Consider the following 15,066-nt stretch of genomic DNA (forward strand, 5'->3'; position numbering starts at 1 on the left):
TCTTCAGCCTTTATGGACAGTGTACGGTATATTATTTTATAAAAGTTAAATTATCCATTGTCACATATACATGTATATAAGTACTACATCCTACCTGTGTGTAAACGTTTTCCAAATGTTATATTTAAGCTTCATGCTTTAAAATCACTAAAACTAATTTCTCAGTTTTGTTTATATCAAACTTCTTATTGTCTTATAGGGAACCCGAGGTGAGAGATATATATAGAGGCTGCCATATTTATTTCCTTTTAAAAAATGCCAGTTGCCTGGAAGCCCTGATAATCTTGTGGTGTAAGTAGTGTCTGAGTCAAAACCCTGGAACAAGCATATGGCTAATCCAGTAAAACCTGAGTCAGTACCGGATCTGAACCTCACTGACAGCAGAGCTGGTGACCACTCTGTGCAGCACATACAGGAGATGAGACAGCAGATATCAACAATAATGTTTATTGAAAAGTGCAATAAATATATACAACAGTGAAATGTGGTCAGTATGAACAATACAACCACAGTGAATAACTTCACACACACACACACACACCATACAAGACTAACTAGAAGTGACAGGAATATATACACAATATACAGATCCAAGAATGCAGTACTAAATCGTAACCAAAAGCAAGTCGAGACAAAGCACAATATCATAAACCAGGAGAGCAATGCAGTACAGAATCAGAATCCAAAGACAGGTAAGTAAACATTCAAGAGGTCAGACCAGGGAAATCAGGAAGAGGCAATGGGACCAGGAGTTCAGGCAGCTAGCAGAGGCCTAATCCTAACTGAAGCTCTGGCAAAGTCTGTAGCAGGGTGGAGTCTTTAAATAGGCTTACTGCAGTTGACTGCATAAATGCAGAGAAAGTCCTGCTGAGGACATCTAGTGGTAAGTGTTGGATATGCCAGACAGTCCAAGATGCCATCCACAGGAAGGACAAGGAATTGCAGGTTTCCTAACAGCTGCATGCTTGTTCAGGGTTTATAGCTAACTGTATTAGAGACACAGGGTCATGAGAACTGCCAGGCAACTGGTATTGTTTAAAAGGAAATAAATATGGCAGCCTCCATATCCCTCTCATCTCGGGTTCCCTTTAAACCCAAAACCTTTTTCATGAAGATGCGAGCAGAAGTATACCCTGAACCTATAATATACCCTGAACCAAGCATACCCTAAACCCCCTTCCCACCTGAACCCCATCTATTGAACCGCCTTAACCAATTTTCAACTTTATTAAAGATGGAAAATATTTTCTTACCATTCGCAGGGGGGAAAAGAGCAGATGTGCTCATAATGATGCAAACAGCCATGTTCATTTCCTGAATTTTGGATAGTGATGAACAAAATATTCTTCTAATATGCTAATCAGGGCCGGTCCTGGACTTTCTGCTGCCTGAGGCAAAGATCGTAAAGGCGCCCCCCCCCCCAATATTTCTACATAACATTACATCCCCCACACAACCGACCGTGTCCGTGAAGGAAAGCCTGAGTGACGCAGCAAAGTGAGTGACTGACTCACCAGGGATTGGGTCTCCCTCCGGGTCTGGCGGCGGCGAAGGGCAGGCATCCGCATCCAGCATGCATCCTGCACTGGCAGGGGACAGACGGCTGCGGTCTGCGGCGGGCATGCTCCATCTCGGATCTGAGGGATCTCGCGCTGGGCCAGTGAGCGGCGGCCGGCGGCAGCCAGCCAGCCTCATCATCATCATGGTCACGTCGGCGGCGCTCGCAGCTCAGTGACTGACCGTGACAATCAGCCGCAGCCAGGGCAGCAGAGCGGGCGGCAGCCGCCGCCATCAAATCAGCAGGCTTAGGCACTAGGCAGCGTCACCAGCGTGCAGCCTTGGAGGAGACAGGAGAGGCTGCAGAGCTCTGAGTCGTTGGACTCGGAGGCCGGCGGCAACAGTGCAGTTTCTAGGCTAAAATGCACCCAGGGCGAGGGTGTAAAAATTGTGCCCCCCCCCCCCCCCGGTATAGGTAGCCAGCTATAGGTCCCCCCCGAGTATAGGTGGCCAGGCATGGGTGAGCCAGTAAAGTTGCGCTAACTCTGCTGCCTGCAGTCCGAGGGGGGAGCATGGAGAGCGGCCCGGGGAGAGGGAGGGAGAGGTCGGGCTGCCCTCACCGCGGCTCTGGCTCCCCCCGCTATCACAGCCACGTCATCTGGTGCCGCCCCTCCACTTCCTGCCGCCTGAGGAACCCGCCTCACCCCGCCTCATGGGCGGGCCGGCCCTGATGCTAATCAGTTTAGGGGAAGTTGGTACTGTCAACTGACTGAATAGTTAACACAGCTGATGGTTAAGTAAATCTGCTGCTACCTTTTTAGGGGGGGAAAAGTACTTCACAAATAATCCAAATTCCACATTTATTAATGGAATAGCATTAAAAAGAGGACCTACAAAAGTCCAAACAAGCACATAAAAACAAAGAAGCAGCCCTTCTTGGGCAAGGAGCGCACCTGTTTGAATTGCATGCGGTTTACCAGATAGCGGAAAACTCATGCAAAATCACATGTAATGACTGTCTAGGGGACACATTGTAAATCACAGCTCTCTGTGATTCACAAACCAATTTTTAAAATGAAACAGCATGTTGCTACTTAATAGTTCCTACTGTAGGTTTGAGGACAACCAAGCAGGCCTCCTCCCCCCCTCCCCACACACACACACCAAACCAGATAGAACCCCCCTGTTACACTGATAGCTGAGGAAGCAGAGGTACATAAGGAGAAACTTTAGCCAAGGACTGAACCTCGTCCTAATCAGTATCTGATATCCCCTTTCCCATGAGAAATCTGGTGGGGGGCAGGGGGGGGGGGTGTGGCTGATGTTGTGGTGTAAACCTCCCACAATGTGATGTCAGGACCATGGTCATGACAGTTTCCTGCTCGTGAACCTTGTTGCATTGTGGGAAATAACGGCTGTTTCCAACTGCCAAGCATGCAGTATCTCCCTCTTTGCATAAATGTATAAAATAAAAAAACTTTTATACCTAACGACAATGATAGCTGCCAGTTGATTTTGTCAGTTTTAAGTTATTCCAGAGACATGTTTCCAACAAATTTGTCCACATTGATAATGGCACAGATGTTCTGAGGGTGTCTTGGATCCACTTCTGTCAAACCACTGATATTTACGGTACACAGAAATGTAGAAGTCAGGCAATTTTTGCTATGTTTCCCTGGACAGCAGAGATCGGGTCACATGGACGTTTCCTCTCCTCCTGTGTGTTGGGTTGGATCTCATTGCTGTCATAATCAGAAAAACTGAGACCAAACTTATGATGATCCCAACAGCAAGTTCAACCACCCAGATCGAACTCTCCAACATCTCTGATGGGACTTTAGTCTTCACAGCTTCTGTGGAAGCAAATTCATAGCTTAATATAATTACAAAACAGATAGAAAATATTTTTCATATGATGTACAAATTTCAATACCAAAGCATTTGGAAAATATTTTATCCCAGTTTACTGTAACGATTGGTGTTAGCAAGAACAAAGTTTCTGATTATCAGGTGATCTGCAGTATCACCTATAATACAGATATATACCTGATTATATGATGATCTGCAGAATCACCAATAATACAGATATATAGATACAGATGTGTTAGTTGAGCAATGCTAATATGCCACTAAGAAGTGACGTAACCTAATCACACTTTAATGCACTAAGTGTAGTGATTGGTGTAACAGTAGTACTGGCAGTATTTGCACTACCTCACCAGAGGAGCTGGTGGGCACTACCCGTACTGAACCTCTCACCAGAGAGTCCCTGGTAAGAGTAGAATGGTCAGACAGATCAGATCGGCAACAGACAGACAGGTCAGGTACAGAATCGTCAGACAGAGACAGAACGAGGATCAGTCAAGGTTTGGCAACAGGATCAGATGGGCAGAGGTACAAAATCAGGAGACAGAGACAGAACGGTAATCAGGCTAGGTTTGGCAACAGGATCAGATGGGCAGAGGTACAGAATCGCTGAGAGTAAGATTGGTCAGAACTAGCCAGAGTCATACACAGATAATCAAGCAATAATAACAGTAGTAATATTAATTCCTAGTCTTGTGCAAAATCCCTGGTTTCCTCCCAGATCAAAGCACACCGGAACTACCTAAGGTCTGAGCGCTAACATGAAGTATTCACGACAGCAGACAACTTGCAAGTGAAGCCGAGAGGCTTAAGAAGCGGAGGAGACCCTCAAGGCACGCCCAGCAGCCAGCCTCAGCCAATCAGGAGCGGCGAGCGTGCCCTCTGGCGTCAGCCGACCAGCCGGTCAGCTGACGCGCCTCCTCCTGGCATAAAGATCCTGACGGTGAGCATGCGCACGCGCTAATGTACCCTGGAGAACAGTAGAGACATGCGTCCTCGCCGTACTAGACGCCTGGGACGCGGAAAAACCAGCAGGCAGGGACCCAGCAATGACCGCAGCCGACATGCGATTACTCCCCACACCCGTCCTCGGCGTGCTAGACGCCCGAGGCGCAGGGAGACTGGCAGGCAGAGAACCAGAAGCAGCTGCGGTGGTACTGCTATCCTCCGCAGCTGGCATGTCACTATTCATTACATTTACTTAATGGAATTCAGAAGAGACTAAAAAATGTGGACATGTGTATGTTATTAATGATTACTGCTGATTCTCTAGTCCATCTCTACCCCCATCACATGTTGTTTATATAACCCAGCAGTAGGATGCAAACTATGACAGTCATGCCTGGTACACACCTTCAATTTTGATTGGCTCACTGACCAATTTTACCACCTCCATGTAGTGTGAGAGTTTAGCTACACAATCTAGGTTAGAAAAACCAAGAGCCCAATATAGTGTAGTATGTTCAGCATAAAATTAGTAAAGATAATTAGTGAGAAGAGTATACTCACAAACATGGGTTACCACAAAGGCAACCACTATATAGGCAGTAGAGTTGGGCCGAACCTCCGATTTTAGGTTCGCGAACCGGGTTCGCGAACTTCCGCGGAAGGTTCGGTTCGCGTTAAAGTTCGCGAACCGCAATAGACTTCAATGGGGATGCGAACTTTGAAAAAAAAAAAAATTATGCTGGCCACAAAAGTGATGGAAAAGATGTTTCAAGGGGTCTAACACCTGGAGGGGGGCATGACGGAGTGGGATACACGACAAAAGTCCCCGGGAAAAATCTGGATTTGACGCAAAGCAGCGTTTTAAGGGCAGAAATCACACTGAATGCCAGGCCTAAAGTGCTTTAAAACATCTTGCATGTGTATACATCAATCAGGTAGTGTAATTAAGGTACTGCCTCACACTGACACACCAAACTCACCGTGTAACGCACCGTAAACAGCTGTTTGTGTAGTGACGGCAGTGGCGGGTTCACTGAACAGGAATACAGTGGCGGGTTCACTGAACAGGTATGCAGTGGTGGGTTCACAGAACAGGTATGCAGTGGTGGGTTCACAGAACAGGTATGCAGTGGTGGGTTCACTGAACAGGTATGCAGTGGTGGGTTCACAGAACAGGTATGCAGTGGTGGGTTCACTGAACAGGTATGCAGTGGTGGGTTCACAGAACAGGTATGCAGTGGCAGGTTCACTGAACAGGTATGCAGTGGTGGGTTCACAGAACAGGTATGCAGTGGCAGGTTCACTGAACAGGTATGCAGTGGTGGGTTCACAGAACAGGTATGCAGTGGTGGGTTCACAGAACAGGTATGCAGTGGTGGGTTCACAGAACAGGTATGCAGTGGCAGGTTCACTGAACAGGTATGCAGTGGTGGGTTCACAGAACAGGTATGCAGTGGTGGGTTCACAGAACAGGTATGCAGTGGCAGGTTCACTGAACAGGTATGCAGTGGTGGGTTCACAGTACAGGTATGCAGTGGTGGGTTCACAGAACAGGTATGCAGTGGTGGGTTCACAGAACAGGTATGCAGTGGCGGGTTCACTGAACAGGTATGCAGTGGTGGGTTCACAGTACAGGTATGCAGTGGTGGGTTCACAGAACAGGTATGCAGTGGTGGGTTCACTGAACAGGTATGCAGTGGTGGGTTCACAGAACAGGTATGCAGTGGCGGGTTCACTGAACAGGTATGCAGTGGTGGGTTCACAGAACAGGTATGCAGTGGTGGGTTCACAGAACAGGTATGCAGTGGCAGGTTCACAGAACAGGTATGCAGTGGCAGGTTCACTGAACAGGAATGCAGTGGTGGGTTCACAGAACAGGTATGCAGTGGCGGGTTCACTGAACAGGTATGCAGTGGTGGGTTCACAGAACAGGTATGCAGTGGTGGGTTCACAGAACAGGTATGCAGTGGCAGGTTCACTGAACAGGTATGCAGTGGTGGGTTCACAGAACAGGTATGCAGTGGTGGGTTCACAGTACAGGTATGCAGTGGTGGGTTCACAGAACAGGTATGCAGTGGTGGGTTCACAGTACAGGTATGCAGTGGTTGGTTCACAGAACAGAACAGGTATGCAGCCAGGAACAAGCTAAGCCTAACTAATCTTTCCCTATGAGAGACAGTCTGCAGCAGCTCGCCCTACTCTCACTAACGCAGGCACACGAGTGACCGTAATGGCCGCCGCTGCCTGCCTTTTATAAGGGGGGAGTGGCTCCAGGGGCTAGTGTAGCCTAATTGGCTACACTGGGCCTGCTGACTGTGATGTAGAGGGTCAAAGTTGACCCTCATGGTGCATTATGGGGCGAACCGAACTTCCGCAAAAGTTTGCCTGCGGGACGCGAACGCGAACCACTGAAGTTCGCATGGAACCGTTCGCAGGCGAACCGTTCGGCCCAACTCTAATAGGCAGGTGAGGAGATTAGACCTGTCCTCACTCAGGATTAAGAAGTCGCTCTCTGTAGATCAGAAAAAGGGGTAGATCACCCCTCCACCAAGGGTGGACACGGTACAGCAAACGGGGAACAGAGGCGCCAGCAGGGTAAAAGTAGATGTCACGGAACAGCCGTGAGAAACGAGAACGCCATCGGTTTATTGCGCCGATTGCCCTTGATTGTAGTCGGGCCAGCAATTAGAGACTGACATTCCTGTTTTTTTTTAAATAGGCAGTTTTTTTTCCCCTGTTAGCAGCTGGCAGGAAGACTGGCCCTGTGACTTGCTGATTAAGCCAGAGGGGTAACATTTAGATGTTAATTAGCCAGCAAAGAGCTCACTCTGCCCTTTTGGGAAAAGACAGGATGAGCTCACAGCAGGGGGCTATTCAAAAATCTGCTCTGCCCAGACCGGCCGGAGCCATATAAGACCCAATAAGAAAGCATGGAGTTTAGGATTTTGAGCATGTTTAAGCAATACCGTTCAGGTGAGAAATGTGAAAGTTATATCATTCTGCTGGTCCGGATCTTGTGAGTATTTTGATATTAAATTTGGGCCACTGGCATAACCAGAACTCTGGGAATTCCACCGTTTTTTAACCGGGCATGCAAACATGCCCAAGTTTGATATCATATTAATCGGTAGGTTCTGGAGATCGATAATATGCAAGTATTATTTGTGTGCCGGCCGCGTAGGTCGGCCTAGGGAATATGTCATGATTATGAGGTTGCTGAAGCCCTGCCCAGATGTGATTACCATAGTCCGGCCCGGGGGCCGACTCTGGAAGCCCGCCTCTGAACTCAGCTCCATTAAAAGTGAATGAGCTGCCTGGGCAATTTGTTCCTCCATTTAACATCTTCATGAACACACGGCCACCGTGAGGAACAAGTGGTGGCCATCTTGCCGGAGCTGATACAAAGGACATCCTCCATTTTGTTTGGATTTTAAACCTTGCTGAACTTTGAATCTATCTCTGGAACAAAGAACTTTAAGAACTTGAAACCGTTTTGCTTGGACTTGATGATTTTCCCACAAAAGGACATATTTCCACAAACCCTAAGTATTTTCTCCCTTTTTATTTCATACTGGCTATTACTGTTTTAATAATTGTTGATTTTAATAATTGTCTGTATATATTAATTATTTATATTGCCGTGAATAAACGACTTTATCCAAGTCATTCACTGTCCGCTACCCTGCTTCTCAGCCACACAACTGAACCATACCTCAGTAGAGACGGTACTGTTTGTTTGTTGTTGGCTAGACAGAATAGAGTGTGTTTAACCGTTTTTATTCGCAGGACTAGTCAGTAAATCGGGTCCACTGGCCCCTACCAGTGGTGGTGGCAGATACCCTGAATCGTGTGTAAGTTGTATTACCCGTATCTCACAGGCTCCCTTCTGGTTTGTCTGCGGCTAATTCCCAACGGTTCCTGCGCATTGACTGTGACTAGAGTTCGCACGATCCGTGCGCTGGCACCGTTTGGAAGGCCATTTGCGGTCTGACCACGAGGGCTTCTGTGACAGTAGATAAAACCTTTAAAATTTGCTTGGAGGAAGCAGTGGACTTACCTCCATAAAGCAGACACGAAAGACTGTCTGTATAATAGTAATCACATTTATTATATAGTACCCCAAAAGTGCAACGCTTTTCGCAGGCCACGCCCGCTTCATCAGGCAATAAACGAGGGGACAAACAGAATTTCAGCAGCAGCAGGAGTAGCGCCTCAGAGCTCCGGCTCCTACTCCTGCTACTGCTGAAATTCTGTTTGTCCCCATGTTTATTGCCTGATGAAGCGGGCATGGCCTGCGAAACTAGTTGCACTTTTGGGGTACTATATAATAAATGTCAAGGTTATCTTTAAGAGCAGAACATTTTGTTTTTGTTTAAAAAACCTGGACCAGGTTTGCAGAATTACTTTCTTTATACCTCTATTGCTCACTGCTGATTTAGAGAAAGAGTTCTAGAGAAAAGTAGAAACATGTGAGAAATCCTGTAAAAAATCCTGTGAGAAATCATGTTGGAGTCAGCAGAGGTGATTAGGAAGGGGGGGGTGATAGGAGAAGATGATAAGCAAAGCTTAGGTTACTTTTAGGATAGTTCTTGGAAATTGGTGTATTGAATGGTCGAGATATGTTTGAGAGTACTTTTTAGGTAAGATTTAGAGGCTTGGGATTGAGCCTGTATTTTAAGGTTAACCAGAGGAAGCGGTGACAGAGAGGAGCAGTATCTTAAGAGTAGGAATGAGCGGGTAAAATGTGTTTTCCCCAGAGGAGAATTTAGTGATGGGTATTTTTAGAAAGTCTGTCATTTTCCTAAAACTATAGTTTCCAATACCTCACTGAGTTCAATGTGTTTCCCCAAAATGGGAATATTGGTTACAATGCAAGAAGTTTTGAATCAGGATGATACCATTTATTGGCTAACTTAGAGATGGATAAACAGTGAGCTTTCGACTTATAAAAAGCCTTCGTCGGACTGGTTCCTGACCAGAACTGAAAAACACAGCTTACATACACTGACATACAGAGGAGAAACGTTCTTTAGAAAACATAAATGTAATTAGATGCCTTAACTGTTACTGAGGAGGCTTTCCCAGGCATCCTGGCTAAATTGATAAGATCAATAGAATCCTCAACATGACATAAAGCAGACTCTGGTGATGGGGAGACATCGTAAATTCCGAGTTCAAATGGTAACTGGCCTGGTTACATGCACCATTAATTCCAAGCTTAATGGCCCATACTCACGGGCAACTTTTTGGGCCTGTCGCCAGCACACGTGAGCGTGTGGGCGACAGGCCGGCGACAGCTCCTCGCCAGGTCCCTCCGCGTACACACGCGGAAGAGGGACCAGCGGCGTGACGGACGTTCCTCCTTCGCCCGCCGGAAGCTCCGTATTCCTCAATGGAGGTTGCTGTCGCTAGTCCGCGTACTCACGCGGACTAGCGACAGTTGCGGCGGAGTTGCGGCGGCAACTGTCGCCAGGCGATTGAGCAGTTCAATCGCCTGGCGACATCAGCGACGAGCGACAGTTCGGGGTGCGCGCCCGTGCAACGGCGCATACTCACGGGCGACCTGTCGCCGCAACAAGCGCGCGCCGTGTGTTGCGGCGACAATTGTAGCCCGTGAGTATGGGCCATAAGAGAATTGTGGCATTTAAAGCCAGCACATAAAAAAAAAATAAAATGAATAGTGACAGTGAATACCATCTTACACAGCATATGGCACAAAAATGAATAAAAAGATATTAAAATTAAAAGAATTGTGGCATTTAAAATCCATCGTACCAGCACAAGAAGTTAGAGTCCTTGTTTAAACCATCTTCTACAGTTTTGAACCAATGTATAAACTTAGTTTCTTGTGTTAGTCTCATGTTTCCCGATTTGAAGCCCCCCATTAATACAGTGACGCGAAAATCGCTTAAACAGTGACCAGGTAAACAAAAGTGTGTTGGTATTGGGAGATCAGTATATTTTGTAATATCCTTTTTCCTGCTGTTAACAGTGGATCTGTGGTGTGTCATGCGATCACGCAGTGGTTGACTTGTTTCTCCCACATAAATTCCTTTGGGGCATTTTGCACACATGATCAGGTATACCACATTAGATGAGTCGCAGGAAAAGGTGCCTTGTACTTTGTATTCCTGTTGTGTACCTGGTATTAGCCATTTATGCCTCCAGGACGTAGTACCTACGTCCAGGAGGCCACGTGCGCGTCCGATCGCGCGCGTGCACGCGCACTCCCGGCCGCGGATTTGGTAGCCCAGGAATCAATGTATCGGGCTATGGTGCCCGATCACTGATTCCTCTCCCCCGCTGAAAAAGCGACAGCTTCTCTCGGAAGCTACGCTTTTTCTGAAGCTATGTCCCTCTAAGCGTACATTGTACGCTTAGAGTGACGTCATGGAAACAAACTCAAGAGTGCCATCTTGTGGCCAAAAAGTAAAACTACAAGTAAAAGTAAAAAAACATTACAATACACAAATATTTCCCTAAATAAAACACTATTTATATCCCACCCTCCCAAAAATGCCCACATAAAATGTTTAATAAAAAACAAAAACAAAAAACATTACTATAAAAAAAACAAAAAAAACACAAATATTTACCTAAGGGTCTAAACTTTTTAAATATCACTTGTAAATAGTGATGGATGCAAAATGGAAAAAATGCTCTTTTATTTCCAAATAAAATATTGTCGCGATACATTGTGATAGGGACATAATTTAAATGGTGAAATAACCGCGACAAATGTGCAAATACAATACGTGGGTTTTAATTATGGAGGCATGTTTTATTTTAAAACTATAATGGCCGAAAACTGACAAATAATGAATTTTTTCATTTTTTTTCTTATTCTTACTGTTAAAATGCATTTACAGTAAGGTAGCTCTTAGCAAAATGTACCCCCCATAGAAAGCCTAATTGGTGGCGGAAAAAACAAGATATAGATCAGTTCATTGTGATAAGTAGTGATAAAGTTATAGGCTAATGAATGGGAGGTGAACATTGCTCGGATGCATAAAGTGAAAACGACTGAAGGCTGAACTGGTTAGTATCCTGTCAGTGGAATGGATGTGTTTACAGTCCCACACTTTTTCCCTCGGCAGGGGAATGTTCCATTCTGTTCTTGGCTATTTAAGGCACTCCTCAGTCCTCACTATCATCTGCTTAAGATTGGGTGGCTGTCGGAACCAGGGCCGGATTTGGACTTCCCAGTGCCCTAGGCCCGGTACCACCAAGCGCCCCCCCACACACACACACACTCAGGGTGCATACACACATCAGACCATAGTCTTTGGAAAATGAAAGATCACAGACCAATTTTACCCCCTTCCATGTAGTATGAGAGCCATACCTACACAGTCTATTCTATGGAGCTGAACTCCCCATCAGACAGAAATCTTTGCAAGATGCTGCACACAAAGATGCTGTACACATTCAAAAGATCTGTATCTGCAAAAGATCAGTTCCTGCAAAAGATCTGTTCCTGCAAAATGCATTCATAGTCTATGATATCTGCAGATCATCATACACACCTTGTTTAACAGACATTCATCTGCAGATCAGATCCACCAGGATGGATTTTCAGATCTGCAGATGATTGTCTGATCTGCAGATGAATGTCAGTTAAACAAGGTGTGTATGATGATCTGTGTTAGAACCTGTTCTATATCACCTTGCTTCGACACCACCGTCTCACAGATTGTGAGATCACTTGACTCTCCACACAGCAAGCAGGAGATAGACTTTCTCAGGCTTCTTCAATGTTTACGTTATTTATTCAAGTAACAGAAATACAGATAGATACAGTTTATCATCTCCTGGCAAAGCAGACTTCCATGTTGCGTTACAGCTGCGTGAGTATCTTCCTGCTGAAAATACCCAGGTCTTCTTGTATCTACTCTATGTTACATCTAGACTACCTATGTACAGCATACATTATATCAGATTACAGAAAGGAAAAACATACTTAGAGGTCCCAGTCAGCCTTGCGAGCTATTGCGAAAGTAAAGAGCAGAATGAGCTCCCATAGCTCCCTCAGCCTTTAATACTGACTAGGAAAGAGTTAAATATGACATCATCTTCGCCACCCCCTAGATCAGACTATTGGTGGACCCACTCGTGGTGTCATCATACACACCTACTTGATTAATAATCAATGAGGCTTCTGACCTATATGCAGGAATGTGGATATTTACATAACATGGCTGATGTTTATTGTTCTAGTGGCGGTACATGCGCAGGTCAGGGAGACCTGCGGCCTTGTACTAGAACAGCTTCTTGGTATGTTCTAGTTCTGCTGACAGAACTGCAGATTTTCTCTCTCAGAGAAAATCCCCTTAAAGGGCCGATCTGCACTCCAAGCCTTTTTGACTAACTCAGTCCAAATAACTGAGGCCTACTTAAATTATAACAATCTGCAGATCTCATAGACTATGGGCCTGATTCACAAAGCGGTGCAAACTTTTTCGCGGACTTTTTCGCGTGCAAGGTGCCGCGATTCGCGCGATCACGGACTTTTGCGCCCGCAATTTAATTGCGCGCGCAAAAGTCCGCAATAGCGCAAATCGCTGCACTTTGCGCACGAAAAAGTTTGCACCGCTTTGTGAATCAGGCCCTATGAATGAAATTTGCAGGAACGGATCATTGGCAGGAACAGATTTTTGCAGATACTGATCTTTTGTGTCTGTACAGCATCTGTGTGTGCAGCATCTTCCAAAGATTTCTTTCTGATGGGGAGTTCAGCTCCATAGAATAGACTGTGTAGAGTATGGCTCTCATACTACATGGAAGGGGGTAAAATTGGTCTGTGATCTTTCATTTTCCAAAGACTATGGTCTGATGTGTGTATGAGCCTTAAGGATCACTTGTTTGCAGGAGGAAATGCCTGTTTTAGTGACTCGTGTATACCTATGAATGTTTTCTCTCTGAAAAATGATGAATGATTGTTTTTCCTGTCAGAGCAGTGAGTCCCTAATGCCTGGTACGCACCAGATAGATGGGTTGAATCGATTTTCCGATCACTTATACAAAGTCGATTAGAAAAATGATCAGAAATCAGATTAGACCTGTCAGAAATAATCAATTCGAACCCATCTGATGGCAAATTGCATGGTGTGTACCAGGCATGAAGTACCTGAAGCATCATGCATTAACTCCTCTCAGTGGAAATAGGTACATCTCCTCTTCACTCCTCTCTTCAGCCGTGCCATACAGCGTATCTCCCATCGGCTCCCATCTCATCATTGACGCAACAAAGAGATATGCTGCATGGGGAGCCGGCTGCACGGCCCCTAGAAAGGGGCCTGCTCATTGGGACACACTTGCCGCTGCACTCCCTCCAGCCACAGGCTATTACTCTGCACACCCGTAGGGTATTCCGATGAGGGGAAATTAGAAAACCTAAATGCGCATGTGCAGAGTGGGCGTGGAAAGTACTGAGCACGCGCAGAAGGGAAAGTAGGCAAAATCGAAGCGTAGGTCAAAACGTTGGAGCACCTGCTGAAAGGAGTGAAGAGGACGTGTAGCTCCACTGAGAACAGGTAATGTATGATGCTTCTGCTGCCCTGCTCTGATATTTAAGCGGAGAGGAGTATAACTAAGCTACTACAAGGTGGCCTGGTTAGAGTTGTGCGGTGGGCAGAGCCCAGAGAGTTCTGGGTACACCCCTGAGCAATCTCCAGATGTTCTTTCACACACTCACCCCAGATGATTCTAGTAGGCTTATCCAGGCCCCAGTGCTCCACTTCACAAGTGTAATTATCGTCTGAGTTTGGAACGAACACCAGGTAGAGAAACTTGCGGAAAGACAGGTCCCCTGATGGCAGGAAGATGGTCTCAGTAACTCCATCACCGATCTTTTTCCCATTCTTCCTCCAGTTCATATTGATTGCAGGAGGGAAGATGTTCCTTACAAAACATATCAGGACATTTGGTTCCCCCAGCACCACAGGGTACTCTGTGTACACCATCGCTTTGGTTGGAACTGAGAACAGAAAGACAAGGTCAGTATGCCTGACGCAAGTCACGTGAGCAAGTAACAAGGTCAGTACGCTTGACGCAAATCATGTGAGCGGTAGCGGTGGAACGCAGAAGGACCTGGAGAGTGCGGGGAGCCGGGATAGCGGGACACCACAGACGGTACCTCTAACAATAGCACAAGGCCTAAGAGAAACACACCGATGTGATATGCTACATGCTAATCTGGATCTTGCAAGTTGCTGGAGAGCGCGAGAAGCGCTGTTGTGATTTTAATCCGAGTTGCTATACTGCGCAATGAGGTTTTATATGTTTTATTTGAAGAATTAAAGGCCAAATTTTAAAACTTGATGTTGGGTATGGATCACTGCTGACTGAGTGAAACATACAGTATATGCGAGACCCCCACCTGACAGAGAGGTGGTTTGCATCTGGTGAATCTCCCTGTTTGCGGGGTGGTGGGAACACAGTGTTGCACCGATTGGCACTTGCACAGTTTTGGTGGAGTTTGAGTGAAGCATTAATGAAGCAGTGTTACACAGTGGGAAGCTGTTTTTTACAGGTCATAATTCTGGAAGCGCGCAGTGGACTTTTATATACATAACGATATATGGACTGGATGGAACACAGCGCAGGATTTTGGTGATACAGCAACTGTGAATGTTGATGTGGGACAGTTTGTGCAATTGTTGAGCCCTAAGGAGGGGTGATATAAAACTGTATGTGTGGGTGGCGCAGCATATGGTAATAACACATAGATATAGAAGACACTTCTTTTGCTTTGCA

General features: G+C 46.0%; 1 protein-coding gene across 1 annotated transcript in view; it reads right to left on the minus strand.

The window, feature by feature from the left end:
• Nucleotides 1-2,948: 2,948 nt before the first annotated feature.
• LOC137527276 (H-2 class II histocompatibility antigen, A-U alpha chain-like) overlaps nucleotides 2,949-15,066 on the minus strand; it is a 55,131-nt gene continuing 43,013 nt past the window's right edge. The window contains exons 3-4 of the mRNA XM_068247782.1: nucleotides 14,006-14,287; nucleotides 2,949-3,350 (exon numbers count right to left, since the gene is read on the minus strand). Coding sequence (XP_068103883.1) covers nucleotides 3,163-3,350; nucleotides 14,006-14,287 — 470 coding nt within the window. The 3' untranslated portion in view covers nucleotides 2,949-3,162. The remainder of the gene's footprint in view (nucleotides 3,351-14,005; nucleotides 14,288-15,066) is intronic.

Source organism: Hyperolius riggenbachi, chromosome 8 (genome assembly GCF_040937935.1).
Source record: "Hyperolius riggenbachi isolate aHypRig1 chromosome 8, aHypRig1.pri, whole genome shotgun sequence".
In the NCBI taxonomy this organism is placed as follows: Eukaryota; Metazoa; Chordata; class Amphibia; order Anura; family Hyperoliidae; genus Hyperolius; species Hyperolius riggenbachi.